Raw genomic sequence first — 21,234 nt, forward strand, 5'->3', positions numbered from 1 at the left:
CTTCTGGTCCCCACACTAGTTTGACAGGGGAACACCCACCATTCAATGTCTTTTTAAGCACTCATGGCTGGAGTTTTTGCTTTACAGCTTAGAGTAGCTTGTGTTCCAAGGGCCTTGTTTGTAATAATATTGTACCAGGCCTGCAAATGTGTAATGCACCATGCCCTACGGGGGCTGAATATATGGTGACACTGCAGTGCTCTCTGCTCTTCTCTTTTCATGTAGTTATGCCCTCTAGGGGCTGACTATATGGTTACATTACCATGTTTCCTCCAAATGCTATTTTCATTGATGTGCCCTCTAGGGGATGTTCTGACCATTACAATCTAATGCCAAGTGTATAAAGGAATCCACACACACAGTTTATTTCTGATAAAGGTTTAATGTGCTGCGTGGCTAAATACATATAAGGTCCCAAAGGCGAGACCAATTGGCTATGCCAATGCTTGTTTACAATTTAAAAGTGAACAGCTTATTACAGCTTCCTCTTGTCTTCACTGTAATTCCCGACATCGTAACTCTTGGTTGTAGTTGATTGATAAGCGCACCAACGCTCCTCAGGGTAAAACGGTACTAGAAAAATGTTAATCAAATAAATACTGAATTGATATGTCAGCATTAGTGCATATATGTATGGAGTATTTCAGTACATGTTTGTGTGTGGATGTGTTCATGTGTGCAATATCTGTGAAAATGTCAAACCTATTAGCTTTGTCAATGCATGTTTTGTTTTGAGGGCCTTATTACGAGTCGCAGTCGGACCGCCACACTCCAGGCAGTCTGACTGCCACATTACGACCCCGACAGACAGACCACCTGGGGGCCGCAGTCACCGCCAGGAATATGGCAATTGCAGCCATGCGCATTCCAAAGGCACTGTTGGGCTATGGTACTGGCCTCTGCTCCCCTAAGGGAAGCAAGACCAATACTGTAGCACTGTCGTAAGACAATGTTCCAGACAGTCAGCCCGGTGGGAACATCATATACGGCAGGGAGTGATGCAGCTGGGGTGATGCAGCCGGGTTGACGGCCGCCTCATCCACGCATGTTTGGCAGATGGCTCATCCAACCGCCAAACTTGTAATGGGCCCCTGAGTTTTCTGAAGCTACCCATACTCACAACTGCCCTAAAGTCAGGTCAAAATGTGACCCCAATCAAAAAGACTCCTGGGGTTTTCACTTTTGCAGGCAAAGGAACAATTCTGGTCAGAGGAGAAAAATTTGGAGTGAGAAGAAATTAACTGCTAATGCACAAAAAATAAATAATATGGAGGAAATTAGCCAGTAGCCAGTCATGTAGGGAGAGGCAAGAGGGCAACAGACAGAGTCAGCATGAGACGTGTATATCTGTTTCGTTTTTCACTCAACAGATTACTCCATTACAAGTGAACTACTGTGTTTCAGGAATGGTTTATTGACGTGCAGATTTATTCTATCTGACTTTTTTTTGGTCGAGATTCAGGTACATCGTGAGTTGAAACTTGTAAAGCGCACTGACACCCAATCCACTTAAGAAGTTACTGCACTATTTAAAAACTTTAATAAATCTGCTCTCTAGGCAGGATCCAAATGTTCTTCCACTCCCACCATCTCCTGGACCTACCTTGAAGAGGTAGAAGTAGACCTGCTTGGTGTCTGCATCCTCCTCCTTGTGCACGCAGGTGAAGAGGTACTCCACGTCCAGCACGATGCCCAAGAGTCGGTTCATCTCCTCCTCCGACACGTTCTCCAAGTGAGAGACATGGGAAGCTGCAAACATATACAAACATGTCACCGCTCTGTGAAACACACCAGCACACAGCTGGGAAATGGCAGTAATAACACGCAACACAGGTCTATAGGAGGCCTTAACACGCTCTTTCTCATGCACTCTACAGTATTTTCTGCTTTTTAGCTTTAGCCCAACACTTAAAATTACTATTCCATGTTTGTCTTCATGTAACGTTGAATAATGACCACTCTCACCATCCTGTTCCCATGACGTCACGGATGCACTGCAATGGAAGTCTTTCATTCATTTCAATACTCTACTTCTCTTTATGAAGTTATAAGACATGTGGCAAGGGCCCAACTGAAGAGGGCAAAGCAGAAAAAAGCAAATCTGTCCTGGGTGTGAAGTGCTGTTTGAAGACGAGCAACAGAAGTTTCAGAGTTGAGTGTTGTATGAAAGAATGTGGCTGCCTTCCTCGCACGCAGGGGGGCAATTTGGGCAGGCACGCAGCTTAGTGCAGCATTCCCATGACAAACTGCACACTCTTCCGTCCATTTTATCCCTTTCATGGGATGGTTGTGGCTGGGAAAGAGGGGGGGTGTCAGATCTGGAGAGGAAGGTCAGTGAAGTCTTTTCTTCCCCTTTATACACAGCACCACTCCAGGGGTTGTCCTCTTTGGGTGATTCGGTACTGTGAAACCCTCCCTACCACTTACCCTTACAGACATATTTGTGATTGCTTATTTAATAGACAATCAATCAATCAGTAATTTGTTAAGCAAGCTACTCACCCGGAAGGGTCTCAAGGCGCGGGGTGGAGGTGCTACTGTTCAAAGAGCCAGGTCTTGAGGTGGTTCCTGAAGGTCAGTTCCAGGTTTTGACGGCAAGGTGGGAGAAGGATCTGCCACCGGTTGTGGTACGGTGTATGCAGGGGACGGTTGCAAGGGTGAGGTTGGCTGAGCGGAGCTGGCGTGTCGGGATGTGGCAGTTGAGACGCTCGTTGAGGTAGGCAGGTCCAGCGTCATGGAGAGCTTTGTGAGCGTGGATCAGGAGTATGAAGTGGAGGTCTCTGAGGTGGGCTGAGATGTGTTCGTGCGGAGGGGGGTTGAAGATGAGTCGTGCTGAGGCGTTCTGAATGCGCTGGAGTTTCTTCTGGAGCTTGGCCGTTGTTCCCGCATAGAGGGCGTTGCTGTAGTCCAGTCTGCTGCTGACGAGCACGTAGGTGACCGTTCTTCTGGTTTCTACTGGGATCCATCTGAAGGTCTTGCGGAGCATGCAAAGGATGTTGAAGCATCAGGATGAGATGGCGTTGACTTGCTGGGTCATAGAAAGCGAAGAGCCCAGTATGAAGCAGAGGTTGTGTGCGTGCGTGGGTGGTGGGCGTTGGGGCCGACCCCAGAGTGGCAGGCCACCAGGAGTCGTCCCATGCTGATCTGTTGAGGCCGAAGATGATGATCTCGGTCTTCTCCGAGTTCAGCTTGAGGCGGCTTGCTTCCATCCAGTTGGCGATGGCGTGAAGTCCGGTGTGGAGGTTGGTCTTAACGGTTGTGGGGTCCTTCATGAGAGAGAGGATGAGCTGAGTGTCGTCTGCATAGGAGACGATGTTGAGGCTGCGGGATCAGACGATGTTGGCAAGCAGAGCCATGTGGACATTGAAGAGGGTGGGGCTGAGTGAGGATCCCTGGGGAACTCTGCAAATGGTCCTGGTGGCTTTGGACAGGAACGGGGGAGGCAGAATCTTTGGGTTCTTCCAGAAAGGAAGGATGTGAGCCAGTCCAGGGCTCTGTGGTGGACTCCGGTGTCGTAGAGGCGTGTGCAAAGGGTGTGGTGACAGACTGTGTCGAAGGCTGCGGAAAGGTAAAGGAGGATGAGGGCAACGGTTTCACCTTTGTCGAGCCTGCTCCTGATGTCGTCAGTGCAAGCGATAAGGGTGGTCTTGGTGCTGTGGTTCTTGCGGAATCTAGACTGGGAGATGTTGAGTATGCTGTTGTCCTCCAAGAAGCGGAATAGTTGGTTGTTGACTATCTTCTCAATCACCTTTGCAGGGAAGGGGAGTAGGGAGATTGGTCGGTAGTTTTTGAGGTCGTCGGGGTCGGCTTTGGGCTTTTTGAGCAGTGCGTTGACTTCGGCATGTTTCCAGCTCTCCGGGAAGGTGGCGGTTTCCAAGGAGCTGTTGATGATGGTCCAAAGCTGAGGAGCGATGATTTGGCTGGCTTTATTGAAGACGTGGTGAGGTCAGGGGTCAGCGGGAGAGCCTGAGTGGATGGTGCTCATGGTCTTGGTGGTTTCCTCATCGTTGGTGGGGGTCCAGGCGCTCAGGACGTTGGTGTGACTGGGTGCGTTGGGGTCGACCTTGGCAGTGGTGGTGGACAGCGGTGTGAAGCGACGTGTTGTGATGTTTTATTGTTGCACACTGAGTTACAGTGAGATCCAAAGTACTTTGCTGCAAAAAGCATCCACAAGAAAGGCCCATGGGGGCTTTATGCCAATACAGCAAGGGCCTGGGATGAAAGCAACGGCACCCCGTTATTCCCAAGGGTAGTTGTAAACCTGAGCAACTGGGGGCTTGGCTGGTAACGCTCCGTCTCTGGGTGCGAGTTCTTTTCTAGGCCTATGGGGATCAGATGTGGGGTGAACCCCCTAAGTTTAGGCACCAGATGATGTGTATTCCTGGTCCTCATTGGCTAATCAGGCGGGCAGCCAGCTGAGGTCATATCGTCGCTGGCTCCCCTTAGATTACCCGTAAATTAACCCATTACCTTTTCAAATAACCCTGCATCGTAATGCTCTCAAAAAAGAACTCTGGTATGGTCTCCGTCTTGCTCTTGTTGAGTTTTCCTTTGCGTGTGTTTGTGCATGCACCTGACTATGGGATACCTGTGCTGTTCGGGTGTTTGCTCTGGCAGCTCTCCAGTGTGAGCTGTGGCGCAGGACAGCATGAGTTAGTCTCCTTCCACCCACAATTTAGGCGGAGGGGGAGCCGGAGGAGGACCATGGAAACACCTGCCTAAAGCAGCTGTGTGTAAACTAAAGAATACAGCTTGCGAGGTTCATCCTTCCAAGGCTGACACAAAGTGCCATGCAGCGCGCTAATGAAGTCTATAGTTAAATACTCCAAGAAGAGTTTGTTGGCTGTGCTTTATAAATACTGAGGGTGGGAGGAATTAGGACAAGCCACCCCAGATGAAACAAGTTCTTGTTTGTGAGCTTGTCTCAGGGCATCCAACACAAACCATAAAAAACAAGAGCTCTGATCCCGCTCTCACCACCTTTTTACGTTCTTTAAAAGGACATTGATCAGTTTGCTTATCTTTTACATTGGCCTTTTTATGATGTTCATATTATTCCCGAGCAAGAAGTAATGAAACAACACATTTCTCCTACGATGCATAATCCAAATATTTAATCGCAGGATTATTCCTGGCTACGATGGCGGGCCAGGTTTACACCTACACTTAATTTCAAGATGTTTTATTTTTTCAGTTTTGTAAGCAAGTTTTTCTGGCCGTAAATGTATTTTATTTTCAGAAGGAAAGAAAAAGAATACAAGCATCGAGGAAGCTACCAAGTCTGGCTTTAATTTTTACTGAAAGTGCTTCTTTAATGACTTCTAATTTTGGTTTTGTCATTGTACTACCCGCCGAGTGGGTGAATACAAAAATGAGTCAAAGGGCAGATGAAAGGATGAATGAATGGATGACAGACTGCATTTATGAATAACTGTCCAGGATTTACTCCCCCATTCATCCACCCTAGAAGATAGCTGGATACGTATGTGAATATGTGGTCGTATTAATAGGGAAAATGAGAGCAAAGTGCATGGAAGGCCATTATCAGGTTGGTGGCAGAATCTATTCTCCACTCCTGCCACTATTGCTCTCTGTTCCATCAAGTAACCTATTCATTCATCCATTTCATGAGACATCCTCTTACCTCTGGCTTGAATGAGTGACAATGAAAGCACTCAATACGAATGTATAGAATTATCCACCACTGAAACGGATGAAAGTGAGTGAGGAAGAAATATATGCTCAGGAAGGATTACCAGTCACCTGTGCAAGCAACTTGTAGAGTGTGCTGCCACCCTGTGTAACATGTCTGGCTGAAAGAGCTATGATGGAAGACAGCAGGCCTTGTTAGGGGGGAAAGGTGGGGAGGGTATGCTTTTTACAAAACTACAAACGGTTCATGACAGCAGATGTTTTGCAGAAAATAATTCCAGTGCTTTGCTCCTATCCTGGGGAAGAGTGACTGCCAAATCTCTTCTCAATCCTGGAAGAAAGCAGGTGTTTCCAGGGTGTAATGCTTGAGGAATTCTTTAAGGTACTGAGGGCATTGGATGGATGTTTAAGGACATAAACCTACGCCAGTTTGCCATTTGCAGTGCCTTGTCACGGGGCCCCAATGTGAAGACTTTGAGGGGTGCGATATTCAAGAACAAGAGGAGAGAAGCAGGAGAAGCCTGGCTGCCACATTTTGAGCTACCTAATGGAATGACAAAAGGTAGGAAGCTGGCTCCGTATATACTATATCAAAGTGAGATATAGTGTGCACAGAGTCCAGGGGCTCCCCAGAGGGTAAAGTAGATAATACTAATGCTCTCTTTGTGGTAGTGTGGTCGAGCAGTTAGGCTTCTCGGAGGGTAATGCTAAGCATTTATGGTACACACACAGAAAAATAGAAGAAGCACACACTCAATGATAACTCCAGACCAATGGTTTTTATATAGCAAAAATATATTTTCTTAATATATTTTTAGAAACACAAAATCCATGTTGCAGGTAAGTACCTTAAAAGATTTACATTTCACACAGGTATCAACAGTACTTTGTTTGAAATAGGTAAGTAATACAGTTTATGAATTATTGGCAATAAGCTATTCTAAAAAAGGACACAGTGCAATTTTCAGAAACAGTTCCTGGGGGGAAGAAATTGTAGGTCGGTTTGTAGGTAAGTACAACACTTACAGTTTCAGTCTCCAGCTTTTAGGAAGTCCACCGGTTGGGGTTTAAGCTAACCCCAAACAGCCACCGCCAGCAACACAGGACCGGCCAGGTGCAGAGGTCAAAGTTGAACAAAATTAACGTGGGCTCCTATGGAGACAGGGGGTACTCGGAATTCGGTCAGCCAGTAGCTAAGTACCCGCGACTCAGAGGGCAGACCGGGGGGGGATTAGACAAGCACTGGAGGGGCCACAAGCAGGCATCAAACACACACCCTCAGCAGCACCGGGGCGGCCAGGTGCAGGGTGCCTATGAGGAGACCTCAGGGGTCACTCAGAAGCTGCAGGCGAGGTCTGGGGAGGGGGGGAAGGGTCTCAGGCACAACACTGGTCGGACAAGGAGGGCCGCCTGCTGAACGATGAGACACTTGGGGTTAGTCTCTCCAAGGCCTGGGGGCTGCAGGTGCAGTGTGTTCTTCGGCGTCGGATATCTTCGTCCGGAGCTTCGCGGTCAGTGGGATCCTCAGGATTCCCTCTGCAGGCGTCGTCGTGGAGGGGTGGAGAGGTCAACCAGGGTGGACACTTGCTCTCAATCGCCCAGGGACCCTCTCTTGCTGGGTGGACCAGCTGGACACAGGCCTTGGGCAACGGGTGCCCAGAGGTCAAGACTCACGCATTTGGAGTGAGGTGGGAGTCCTTAGTTGCAGGGTTCTTCAGACAGAGCCGCTGTCCTCAGGAGTTCTTGGTCCTTTTGGACACGGGGCATTCCTCTGGAGTTGGCAGAGGTCGCTGGGCCCACTTGATGTGTCACTAGTCATTTTGCAGGTTCTCTGAAGCAGGAGACAGGCCAGTAGGGCTGGGACCAAAGCAGTTGTAGTCTTTCTTCTTCTCTGCTGGGGTTTCAGCTTAGCAGTCCTTCTTCTTCTTGTAAATCACCAGAACTCTGGTGAGCTGGGTTCAGGGAGGCCCTTAAATCCTAGATTTAGTGTGTTAGGGGTCAAAGAGCAGTAGCCAATGGCTATTGTCCCTGAGGGTGGCTACACCCTCCTTGTACCCACTCCCTTTGGGGACGGGGGCACATACCTACACCTATTGGTCCCTGTACTACAAACCACAATGGAGGATTCTGCAGGGAGGGGGTCACCTCAGCTCTGGACACCTTAGGGGTTGTCCTGGCTAAGGTGGTCACTCCTCCCTGTTTTCCCTAATTTTCCTGCCGGACTTGCTGCCAAAAGTGGGGATTTGTCTGGGGGACGGGCATCTCCATTAGCTGGAGTGCCCTGGGGCTTGAGCCTTTGAGGCTCACCACCAGGTGTTACAGTTCCTGTAGAGGGGTGGTGTGAAGCACCTCCACCCAGGACTTCCTTTGTTTCTGGCCACATAGTGCACAGACACTCACCCCATGTGGTCAGAAACTTGTCTGAATGTGGCAGGCTGGCACAGACCGGTAAGTCCTACACTAACAGTTTGGCTAACATACTGGGGGCACCTCTAAGATGCCCTCTGTGTGCATTTTTCAATAAAACCCACACTGACATCAGTGTGGGTTTATTGTGCTATATTCAGTGAAGCCATTATGGTGCTGTGAAGTTCGTAATACCAAACTCCCAGACCATATATTCAATATGGCTACACTGCACTTACAATGTCTAAGAATGGACTTAGACACTGTAGGGGGGATTGCTCACGCAGCTGAGCCCTCACCTGTGGTATAGTGCACCCTGCCTTAGGGCTGTAAGGCCTGCTAGAGGGGAGACTTACCTATGCCACAGGCAGTGGTTTGTGGGCATGGCACCCTAAGAGGGGTGCCATGTCGACTTTGTCTTTTTCTCCCCACCAGCACACACAAACTGCATGTGCTGAGTGAGGGGTCCCCTAGGGTGGCATAATACATGCTGCAGCCCTTAGAGACCTTCCCTGGCCACAGGGCCCTTGGTATCATGGGTACCTTTTACAAGGGACTTAACTGTGTGCCAGGGCTGTGACAACTGTGGAAACAAAGGTACAGTTTTAGGGAAATAACACTGGTCTGGGGCCTGGTTAGCAGGGTTCCAGCACACTTTCAATCAAAGTTGGCATCAACAGTAGGTAAAACGTGGGGTGATAACCATGCCAACAGTGGCACTTTCCTACACAAAAGTATTCTTGATTCCTAGAAGTAAGCACCTGCAGGGCAGAAGAAAGAGTACAATCTTTCCTGGGATGAGTGGATAATAAAACCAAGAGGCAACGACCTTGGCGACCTGGCCAGAAAAGTAAAAGACGTCCTCCCACGTCCCCCCTTTTACAATAGGCAGGAGTAGTCTCTCAGTATTGCCAGATATATCAGACTGCCTTGTGGGGGTGCTCTTCTGGGAATCATCTTTTTAGAATTGGTCCTAACTCCTGTTCATGCTCATCCACTCCCGGTATGATCAGTCCTAATGAACATGCTCTATTGGCAGAGTCACACAACCTAAGACACCTATCACCACATGTCCACTGTGGCAAGACTCTGTCTCCATTTCTTGCTCTTTCACTCCTGTCATGAATAAGTGAGACTGAATTCACTCCACAGGCAGACATGTACAACTTACCCACCAATGAATGCCTGGTGGCTGGTGAAGGAACAACACACACCAAGAGAAGAAACACATATCACCAGTTCATGCTCAGAGAAGAGATCGGGACATGAGCAGCCTCTGAGTCTATGTCAAAAAAGGAAAAAATAAAAAATATTCCTTCGGACAGAGGCTACCAGATGTTTTGTGGCAGGGAGTCTGTGTCTCCCAGAATTGCCAATAGAATAAAAGGACACAAGAGAGGCCCAGATCCTGCGTGCCCTCTGTCAGAAACACTTAACTTCAGGTTGAATCCATACAGCTAAATAAGTAGTTCACATCATTGTGGAGCCCAATTTGTAGTTCACACCAAAAAATGAGCTCCATCGAGTTGGCTTGTTTTGAAACCGGTTATTTACAGCGCCATGAAGCATCAAGACAGGTATCCAGGTTCACGCTCAATTAAATTTCTGGTTGAACCGTTACTCCTTTAGAATAAATATGTTCTTGAGATTGATAACATTAAATTAAAATGTGCAAGTCCCTGGCTAATGTCGAAGAAGTGAAAGTCTATTACAACAGTAAATACAGTTAACATTTTTTGTTAGTGACTTGTGGAACACTAAAAATAAACTAAACATGTCATTTATTTAAGTCAGTAGCTAACTTATGCAAAGCAATACAAAGTAAACAAGAACACGGGCTATAATTGTGTACTGGAGGAGTGGTCCTTCCTCAATTTTACTGCAGAGATTAGCGACACAAGGTCAATTAAAGAGGAGATAGAAAGAGAATGACCAGAAAAGAAAGATGGAAAAGTACAGGGAAGAAGGAGAGATGTGAGAAAAGAGAGACTAACTGTAGATTTTGTATAAGGTCTGAGTATGAATACACTAAGCAAGAGAAAGATTTGCTCCACTACAAACTAATAAAATATTCCCAGAGTGAACTCTAAATACTGATACCCCATGATGCAGCATCCATCAGAGAACACGAAGAAGCATGGAGAACAGACCAGACATACACGGGCAGGCCTTCAGGTGACAACGCGCCGGCTTTTCACTGTTACTCTGTGTGATCCTGTGCAACACATCCATTTTATCTATTTTGTGTTTAATAGCTAATGTAATAGGAACAGTATAATATCAGGAGTACTTATAAGATTGTCATTTCTGTGCAACCTGAAAGAGAACACTCAGGTCACAGACTTTGGATTTTGTAAAATTCAGGAAACAGCAAGGGGTGGATGAAACTCACATAATTTGCTGTCGAGTAATTATGCAAAATTACTGTCCAATTATATGAGATTATGCAGAATGATACCAGAAAAGTAATACAGCATTTAGCTCTATTTTTCTTTGTGGAAAATGCAATCTTCCACCCAAATGGACCTAATGATGCATTTTGAACTAAGAAAATAATGCTAAAGGCAGGAGAACTGGAATAGCGGCAGCCAGCGTCCACTCATACTCGCTAAATGAACTGCGGTGACCCTGCGGTTGGATTTCTGTGACAAATAACTCATACTTAGGCAAACAGGCGAAATTGTGTAATGTTCCGTAATTTCACATCAAATGAGGAATATGAAATTAAAGAGATTACTCCGGCATAACAAAAATTTCGCTCAGGTTTAACAATAGTTGTCTGAAGTCAAAGATTGCAAGGTCTGTGTCACTTAAGAGATGGCTTTATTGGACGAGACCCATGCTGTTGGAGTTGTGGATTCTGAGAGGTATTTCTGATGTCTGAAAGCTATGCTTGTTACATCTGCGTGAAATGAAAAGTAATGTTGCTCTCTAACGATCAAGTATTTAAGATCTGTCTAACCAGAGACATCGCTCTGCGTGTGTGAGGATTGAGCCTGTACATTTTTCACCTGAGGGTTAACTCTACTGTCTGGCACCCCTTTATGCTGTCACCTGAGAGGCAGCTCTGCTGTCCAAAGTGAGGGACATGGGTAACCTGGGGATGGTCCTCCTGTACCTGTATATTTCTCACCATACTGCATGAACTATTTAATTTTAAGAGGGTAGTGAGTGGAAGATGTCAAGAGCTCACCCTTTAAATGTAAACTGTGCAATATTTTCAAAGCGGAAACCCTCCTTTATAATAAAATAAAAAAAGAAAAACTTGAGTTTGCCCCAACCTAGAACTTTAAAGACAAATTGATGGCCTGTGTGTACGGTGCTGCATCTGTGGGACTCAGTGGGCTTCCCTGGCAAGAGAACGCCAAACTGTAAAGGCAATTTATAATACTTAGGCTATACAGTGAGAGTCAGTATCTCCCGTCACCAGTTTACTTTAGTTTAGTTTTGAGGATTTGTTGAGCGCATGGCTACCCGAAGGCCTCCCAGCGCTGAGGAAGATCACTAGGTAAGAGGAACAGACCTAAACAGGGAACAATACAGTTTTCAATTTTCTATAAAAAGAAGAAGGGGAGGGAGTTCCAGATATTAGCTGCGCTACAGGTGAAGGATCTACCCCCCCATCTAACTTTCTTAGCACGAAAGGAGTTCATTAAAAAAGCTGAAGAAGATCTGAGTATTCTCCGGGGGTATAGGGAGTGATCATGCGTCTGAGGAAGACTGGACCCTTGTTTCGAAGGGCTCAGTGAATAAAACACATAGCTTTAAAAATAATGCGTTGTTTAATCGGAAGCCAATGGAGGGAAGCCAAGGCTGGAGTGGCAGATGACTGTCTGGGGGTGTCTGTAAGTAGGCGAGCAGCGGAGTTCTGCACCACCTGAAGTCGCCTTAGAACATGCGAAAGAGAGCTCAGGAGCAGTACGTTCCCATAATCGAGACGTGAAAGTATCAGAGCCTGAGTAAGAAGTCTTTTGGCTGAAAATGGAAGTAATTTAAAGATTTTCCTAAGGGTTCTTAGAAAACCGAAACAGGCAGCTGCCAGTTTCAAAGAATGGCATTCCATTGTAAGGTGCGGGTCTAGCCAAAAGCCCAAGCGTTTTATGGAATCATTAGGCGGAGGTAGATCCTTAGGCAAGTTCACTGCTAAGGATGGGGACCTAAGTAAGGAAGGATTCCCGACGATCATAACTTCTGTTTTCCCATCGTTGAGCTTAAGCTTGCTCTCTATCATCCATCTGGCGATATCGGAGAGACAGGAAGATAAGGAAGCCTGCTCTTGGGTATTCTTAGCAGAGAAAGAGTAGACCAACTGAGTATCATCCGCATAAGATACTAGAGATAGTCCATGTGGCTCAATAATTCTTGCCGGGGGGGGACATATAAATGTTAAAAAGAGTAGGGCTCAGAGAGGAGCCCTGCGGCACCCCACAACTGAGTGGCAGAGGTTTAGAAAGAAAAGATCGATCAAGGACTTGAAAGGTCCTATCCTTCAGGAAGTCAGAGAGCCAGGTCAGCAGCTTCTTGTGCTACTGTAAAATGAAAAGTGTGACAGCCCCCAGGATGGGTGGGGACAAAAGTAATGCCAGGATGCAAAGGACAGACACCAGGCAGCAGTCACAGTGTAAACAGAAAGAGCTGGAGGCTGTGCACACTCTACAGGGCTCAAGATGCCATGGGATTGCAGGGCTACATGCCCTGCTGGTACTCAACGCATTATTAGGTGTCTTATGCTAGTCCACAAGGTCCAAATCCGTGCCAGATTTTCAGATTACCCACTGCCGAAAAATTTACAAACAAAACAATTAAATGGCCATCTTGTACAAAGTCTGCGGTTATATATATGGTAATTAGGGCTCCCGGGTTTTTTGGGGTGTTTTTAAAAAAAAACATTTCCATCTGTATTTATCAAGATTTATTTGTAGCTTATTTTATTTGTATTTATCCATATTTATTTAATGTTTTGCAAATAAAATTGAGTTGTAAAATGCTACATTTACACATTTAACTCATAAACATGCACTCATACTTTGATGCCTAACGTGTTTTAGCAAATTAAGCAGCCAAATATATTCCAAAATACTACACTCACAGGTATATTTTAGTATTATATACAGATATATGTTAACATATGCCTGCTGCATTTAAGGGAATTCCTGTTTTCAAATCCCCATGGTGTCTAACTGCTTATAAGTTGGTCAGGAGCACATGAAGGACAACAATGAGAATCATGCACAAACATGCAATTTTCTATATTTTTCTACTTGTAAAAATAAATGCAGAAAGTCAATGGGTTGTTTTTTGTCTGTCTTTATCTGTAAAAGTCAGTAAAATTTGAAAACAGGAAGCCTTCATTATAATGCCCGCGGTTTGGAAGAAAATGTTTCCAGGAACTCTACACACCCTTTCAGCGCGGTAATAACGCACAGCGTCCTGAAGGCTCTCACCGAGGCTCTACATCAGCCTAGCAAAGAGGCCCGGGGATGACGGGGCAGAGCGAGGGCTACTCACTGGGGCGCCCTCCTTTCTCTCTATCAGCTGAAGTTCAGTGGGTGCGGGCTTGCTGCCCGCCCCGCAGTATCCACGCATCCACCCTATGGAGTCCCGCAGTACCTGCTCATCCGCCCTATGGGAGTTCCGCGGTACCCATGCATCCGCCCTATGGATTCCTGCGGTACCCGCCCTATGGAGTCCTGCGGTACCCGCGCATCCGCCCTATGGAGTCCTGCGGTACCCACGCATCCGCCCTACGGGAGTACCGCAGTACCCGCGCATCCGCCCTACGAGAGTACCGCAGTACCCGCGCATCTGCCTCACGGGAGTTCCGCGGTACCCATGCATCCGCCCTATGGATTCCTGCGGTACCCGCCCTACGGGAGTCCTGCGGTACCCGCGCATCCGCCCTATGGAGTCCTGCGGTACCCACGCATCCGCCCTACGGGAGTACCGCAGTACCCACGCATCCGCCCTACGGGAGTACCGCAGTACCCGCGCATCTGCCTCACGGGAGTTCCGCGGTACCCATGCATCCGCCCTATGGAGTCCTGCGGTACCCGCGCATCCGCCCCACGGGAGTCCTGCGGTACCCACGCATCCGCCCTATGGAGTTCCGCGGTACCCGTCCTACGGGAGTCCCGAGGTACCCGCGCATCCGCCCCACGGGAGTTCCGCGGTACCCGCGCATCCGCCCCACAGGAGTTCCGCGGTACACGCGCATCCGCCCTACGGGAGTCCTGCGGTACACGCGCATCCGCCCTACGGGAGTCCTGCGGTACCCGCGCATCCGCCCTACGGGAGTCCTGCGGTACCCGCGCATCCGCCCTACGGGAGTCCTGCGGTACCCGCGCATCCGCCCCACGGAGTCCTGCGGTACCCGCGCATCCGCCCTATGGAGTCCTGCGGTACCCGCGCATCCGCCCTACGGGAGTCCTGCGGTACCCGCGCATCCGCCCCACGGAGTCCTGCGGTACCCGCGCATCCGCCCCACGGAGTCCTGCGGTACCCGCACATCCGCCCTATGGAGTCCTGCGGTACCCGCGCATCCGCCCTACGGGAGTCCTGCGGTACCCGCACATCCGCCCTATGGAGTCCTGCGGTACCCATGCATCCGCCCTATGGAGTCCTGCGGTACCCACGCATCCGCCCTATGGAGTTCCGCGGTACCCGTCCTACGGGAGTCCCGAGGTACCCGCGCATCCGCCCCACGGGAGTTCCGCGGTACCCGCGCATCCGCCCTATGGAGTCCTGCGGTACCCGCGCATCCGCCCCACAGGAGTTCCGCGGTACACGCGCATCCGCCCTACGGGAGTCCTGCGGTACACGCGCATCCGCCCTACGGGAGTCCTGCGGTACCCGCGCATCCGCCCTACGGGAGTCCTGCGGTACCCGCGCATCCGCCCTACGGGAGTCCTGCGGTACCCGCGCATCCGCCCCACGGAGTCCTGCGGTACCCGCACATCCGCCCTATAGAGTCCTGCGGTACCCGCGCATCCGCCCTACGGGAGTCCTGCGGTACCCGCGCATCCGCCCCACGGAGTCCTGCGGTACCCGCACATCCGCCCTATGGAGTCCTGCGGTACCCATGCATCCGCCCTATGGAGTCCTGCGGTACCCACGCATCCGCCCTATGGAGTTCCGCGGTACCCGTCCTACGGGAGTCCCGAGGTACCCGCGCATCCGCCCCACGGGAGTTCCGCGGTACCCGCGCATCCGCCCTATGGAGTCCTGCGGTACACGCGCATCCGCCCTACGGGAGTCCTGCGGTACACGCGCATCCGCCCTACGGGAGTCCTGCGGTACCCGCGCATCCGCCCTACGGGAGTCCTGCGGTACCCGCGCATCCGCCCTACGGGAGTCCTGCGGTACCCGCGCATCCGCCCCACGGAGTCCTGCGGTACCCGCGCATCCGCCCTACGGGAGTCCTGCGGTACCCGCGCATCCGCCCTACGGGAGTCCTGCGGTACCCGCGCATCCGCCCCACGGAGTCCTGCGGTACCCGCACATCCGCCCTATGGAGTCCTGCGGTACCCGCGCATCCGCCCTACGGGAGTCCTGCGGTACCCGCGCATCCGCCCCACGGAGTCCTGCGGTACCCGCGCATCCGCCCTATGGAGTCCTGCGGTACCCATGCATCCGCCCTATGGAGTCCTGCGGTACCCACGCATCCGCCCTATGGAGTTCCGCGGTACCCGTCCTACGGGAGTCCCGAGGTACCCGCGCATCCGCCCCACGGGAGTTCCGCGGTACCCGCGCATCCGCCCTATGGAGTCCTGCGGTACACGCGCATCCGCCCTACGGGAGTCCTGCGGTACACGCGCATCCGCCCTACGGGAGTCCTGCGGTACCCGCGCATCCGCCCTACGGGAGTCCTGCGGTACCCGCGCATCCGCCCTACGGGAGTCCTGCGGTACCCGCGCATCCGCCCCACGGAGTCCTGCGGTACCCGCGCATCCGCCCTACGGGAGTCCTGCGGTACCCGCGCATCCGCCCTACGGGAGTCCTGCGGTACCCGCGCATCCGCCCCACGGAGTCCTGCGGTACCCGCACATCCGCCCTATGGAGTCCTGCGGTACCCGCGCATCCGCCCTACGGGAGTCCTGCGGTACCCGCGCATCCGCCCCACGGAGTCCTGCGGTACCCGCGCATCCGCCCTATGGAGTCCTGCGGTACCCATGCATCCGCCCTATGGAGTCCTGCGGTACCCACGCATCCGCCCTATGGAGTTCCGCGGTACCCGTCCTACGGGAGTCCCGAGGTACCCGCGCATCCGCCCCACGGGAGTTCCGCGGTACCCGCGCATCCGCCCTATGGAGTCCTGCGGTACCCGCGCATCCGCCCCACAGGAGTTCCGCGGTACACGCGCATCCGCCCTACGGGAGTCCTGCGGTACACGCGCATCCGCCCTACGGGAGTCCTGCGGTACCCGCGCATCCGCCCTTCGGGAGTCCTGCGGTACCCGCGCATCCGCCCTACGGGAGTCCTGCGGTACCCGCGCATCCGCCCCACGGAGTCCTGCGGTACCCGCGCATCCGCCCTACGGGAGTCCTGCGGTACCCGCGCATCCGCCCTACGGGAGTCCTGCGGTACCCGCGCATCCGCCCTATGGAGTCCTGCGGTACCCGCGCATCCGCCCTACGGAAGTCCTGCGGTACCCGCGCATCCGCCCTACGGGAGTCCCGCGCATCAGCCCCGCCTTCTCTTTACTCACAACTGGCAGGAACTAATCTGGTGGCTTGTAAAGGAAAGCCCGAACTCCCCCCCGGCCCGTCAAGTACTAACAGGATTAGTGGTATCAAAGCATTGGTGTTTTCTAATGATATCCAAGGCGGAGGGCAGCGGGGCGGATGGACAGGGCGCCCCTCCCGTTGAAGGGAAACCAGCCCTTTGTTAACACCGGGGACAGACTACTATCTTGCAAGGGGCTGCAGCCTGCTAATCATGAGACATCAGGGCGACTGGAAGTCACCAAACCGCCCGCCGCGGATGGGCATGTGTGCCCAGAGGCGGAGGTGGCCCTAAGCTTGTGAGGGCTGGGCCGGCGCCCAGGGCGCCAGCCTCCAGAGGGGCGGCGGAGATCCGTGCAGCAGTCTCCCTGCAGCCCTGGTTCAAAGAAGTGTTTAAACGCCTTTATGTGAAGGTTAACGGCGCCCTCGTCGGTCTTTTCTTTTCGTGGAGCTCTTTAAACTTGCCCCCGCTCCTCCAGATTGTCAACACACAGACAGAAGAGAGTGGAGGGGCCAACCTCAGCTTCTGCAGGAGCTCTGCATCCACCGCTGTCTCCAGGAAGCTGCAGGGGAGGGCCGAGGCCCGCTACAACAGGGACGGCACGGCGGTGACTCTCAGATGCCCCTCCGAGATGGCTCTTCCTTTCCATGTATTTAACTGCCGCCGCCTCCAACCTACCCTTGAAAACTGTGCGCACACAAACAAGCACTGGCAAAGACAGTAGGCCTGGCCTTGGGAAGCTGGCACAATTGTATTTTTTTTATTGCATGCATAAGCCACAAAAAGAAAGCCAACTAGTGCCTAAACATGCAGGCAAATGCTTGAATAAAAAATGTAATTTTGATAAAAAAATATTAACCATCACATATAATTTAGTGGAACAGTACTGGTGCTTCTTTGCAGATACTAAGAACAAGTATAGAAACCGTTTTTAGTTTTAATGAACATCACAGGAAAATGATTTCAATGAGCACTAGCAACAGCTAGTATTGAGTGGCCGTAACCTGAAAACAGTTTAAAGAAGAGTAACTACAAGTGAATGAAAGGGCACAGAATGGAAAGGGCCAGGCAGCTGTGCACATGATGCCACAGAAGTGGGCGTACGCACTGTCCACCCTGCGCACTGTGGGGGGTGGACGCAGAATGCGAGTGGCAGTCACACCGTGAGTGCGAAGGTCAGAGTGATGACGTCAGAGTGACAGGGCACGGCTGATGCTGTAAGTGGGCTGACGGCGCGCGCCACAGTGTGTGACTGTGCAACGGCGAGTGATGTGCTGGATGAAATGCACGAATGGTGGTGCACCAAGTGCATCAGCATCAGTGTGATGATGTGTTAGCGATGCTGAGAATGTGGCACGTGGGCAGTGGCGAGTGCAGCCGGAGTCCATGATAGTCTGATAGTAAGAGTGCATCGGTGAGTGTGGTGCAGTGAGTGTGACTGGTGATGGTGCAGTGAGTGTGACTGGTGATGGTGCAGTGAGTGTGACTGGTGATGGTGCAGTGAGTGTGACTGGTGATGGTGCAGTGACTGAGACTGGTGATGGTGCAGTGACTGAGACTGGTGATGGTGCAGTGACTGAGACTGGTGATGGTGCAGTGAGTGTGACTGGTGATGGTGCAGTGACTGAGACTGGTGATGGTGCAGTGACTGAGACTGGTGATGGTGCAGTGAGTGTGACTGGTGATGGTGCAGTGAGTGTGACTGGTGATGGTGCAGTGAGTGTGACTGGTGATGGTGCAGTGAGTGTGACTGGTGATGGTGCAGTGAGTGTGACTGGTGATGGTGCAGTGAGTGTGACTGGTGATGGTGCAGTGAGTGTGACTGGTGATGGTGTAGTGACTGAGACTGGTGATGGTGCAGTGAGTGTGACTGGTGATGGTGCAGGGTGACGTGAAGGCAATGGTGATATGCTCAGCGCCTAAAAGCCCGGCCCCCATGGACAATGTGCACAGTTGAAATCCCAGGTGAAGGCTAATACTGTTTGCATGATTGCTTTTCCAAATAATGTGATTTGAACTTTTGAGAGCTAAGAAAATCACTTACTGTGAAACAGAAGCACCTAATAACTAGAATGCAATGACGTGCTGCGCTTTAAAAGCGCCTCCTTCCTTTTCAAGGTGTGCAGATGCTGCATACATCTCTAAGTTCCTGCTCGTCATGGAGCAGTTGGCACCCAGGTGCACCCTTGCATCTCTGGTTGATATGCAAATAAAACACTGAACAAACTTTGGCTTCCGGGGAGGGCCCCACTTTGCTCACTTAAAATTAGCGGTAACTCCTTACAACTAAATCTGAGATAAGGGGACGCAAACACTTGAATTGTCATCTATGCTCTTACACTTAGCTACATTATTGTGATCTTGGGCAAATCACACAATAGTATTGTGTGTCAGTCCTCTTACAAAATAATGTCTGCACTGGGTGGGAAAACTGGGTATATATGCTACATTAAACTAGCATTGGCCAAGCCAACAGGTTTCGCCTTTGCAAGACCTATTGGTTTTGGCAATGTTTTTTTAGCCATGTTGTACACCACTGTGGCTGCTCTTCAGCAAGGCTAAAAGTTAGTGTCGTAGAGTGAAGTTGGTAGAATGTCAGAGTTGAGTAGGGAGTGCAGTGGCGTGTAATGTAGTAGGTGCAGCAATGTAGAGTGCCATAGTGGGATAGATGGGGTTAGATTGGAGGGGGTGGATTAGAATGGATTGGGGTGGGGTAGATTTGGGTGGGGTGGGTGGGATGTGGGAGAGTCGATTGGAGGGGGTTGGGTGGACTGGATTGGGATGGGGTGGATTGGATTGTTTGGGGTGGATTATTGTGGTGTGGCATGGATTGGATTGTTTGGGGTGGATTATTGTGGTGTGGTGTGGATTAGATTGGATTGTTTGGGATGGACTGGAGTGGGGTGGATTATTGTGGTGTGGCGTGGATTGGATTGTTTGGGATGGACTGGAGTGGGGTGGATTATTGTGGCGTGGATTGGATTGTTTGGGGTGGGTTATTGTGGTGTGGCGTGGATTGGATTGTTTGGGATGGACTGGAGTGGGGTGGATTATTGTGGTGTGGAGTGGGTGGATAGGGTTGTACTGCACAATCATGTGTTAAAGCATCATTTCGGAAACTACATGAAAGAAACAATGCTGATTTGCAATATTTAGAATAAGACCATTGTTATCATTTTTGAGAACTGCGATCACGAGAAAAAGCAAAGCAAAACATGAGCCTGCAAAATAAAACTTAGCAATTTTGTTTGTCCTGCTGGACATGTTTGTACCAGTAACACTGATCTTCAAAAATAACAATTTGCAGCCAACCTTGAAAATGTCGCTTCAGCTACATGGCTTGCCAATAAAGCTGGCATGCAGCTAAAAGCAAATTCACTTTTCCTGAACCCGGAGTTAAGTACAGTTCTGTCCCTAGAATCTGCATTATACATGGAGTGACACTTTCGAGTCTGTTGCCTTCTGTTTGCAGGACACTAGAGGCTTAAATAAACAAAACAGTACCTTAACCACACCGGGAGCAGCGGACAGGGACTGATTAAATTGTATCGATCAGTGACCAATCGACAGAAAGGATTGGAAATGATGCTCGGCCTGCACTGACCAATTACAAGGCTGCAAAGAAAATTGCCACGCAAACCAACGATTGGTAAGCAATGGGCGGGCTCCGAGCCCTTTTTGTACACATTAGTGTCTTGCAAGCGAGATGAATGCGATAGCACACGGCTCATGCAGGCTTCACCCTAAAAAAATTATTTGAGTTGTGTTTTTTTGTTATTGCATGTGTAACGTTCTGGAGGCAGTGTTCAAGTGGAAACATGAATTATCAGTCTGATAACTAATTGAAAAGGTTAGCTATCTCATTTTCCGGGAATAAATGCATTAAATCATAGCTAAGCAAATGAAACGGGTGAAAGTGTAAAATAAAGGGTGTTCCGTTAACGAATGCAAAACAATGAAAAGTAGATTGCAAGTCCCATCACCAAGTGTGGGCAGAGAACCAGTCGCACCTTAAGTGTTTCACTTGTTTACATTTAGAGCCGATGCATTATGAAAGCCATAACCCACTAGACACCAGGGGTAATTTTTTGTTGTTGGTTATTTTCGTGTGAGGAGTGACCTCTTAGGCAAGGGTCACTCCCTTGGGGGCAAATTGTGTTTGGCCATTTCTGCCCCCCGTGGGGGCAGATCGGCCTATTGTTTTTAGGCCAATCTGCACCGGGTGGGGGGGGAAATAAGGGGAGCGGCCCCTTGGGGGCAGATCAGCCTATTTTAATTTGGCAGATCGAAACCACTGGGCACCAAGGATTTTTTTTTTTTTTTTTTTTTTTTTTTACAGACGGGAGCAACCCCTTAGGCGAGGGTCGCTCCCCTGGGGGGACAATTTTATTTTAGACCCCTTGGGGGCAGAAACCACCAGCAATTGTTTTTTGAGCCAATTTCACGGAAGGGTCG

General features: G+C 50.3%; 1 protein-coding gene across 2 annotated transcripts in view; it reads right to left on the reverse strand.

The window, feature by feature from the left end:
* KAT2B (lysine acetyltransferase 2B) overlaps positions 1–21,234 on the reverse strand; it is a 257,000-nt gene that overhangs the window by 147,868 nt on the left and 87,898 nt on the right. For both annotated transcript variants that reach the window (XM_069212065.1, XM_069212064.1), the window contains exon 3: positions 1,604–1,749. In XM_069212065.1, coding sequence (XP_069068166.1) covers positions 1,604–1,749 — 146 coding nt within the window. The remainder of the gene's footprint in view (positions 1–1,603; positions 1,750–21,234) is intronic.

The sequence above is a fragment of the Pleurodeles waltl genome, chromosome 10, assembly GCF_031143425.1.
Source record: "Pleurodeles waltl isolate 20211129_DDA chromosome 10, aPleWal1.hap1.20221129, whole genome shotgun sequence".
NCBI classification, from domain to species: domain Eukaryota; kingdom Metazoa; phylum Chordata; class Amphibia; order Caudata; family Salamandridae; genus Pleurodeles; species Pleurodeles waltl.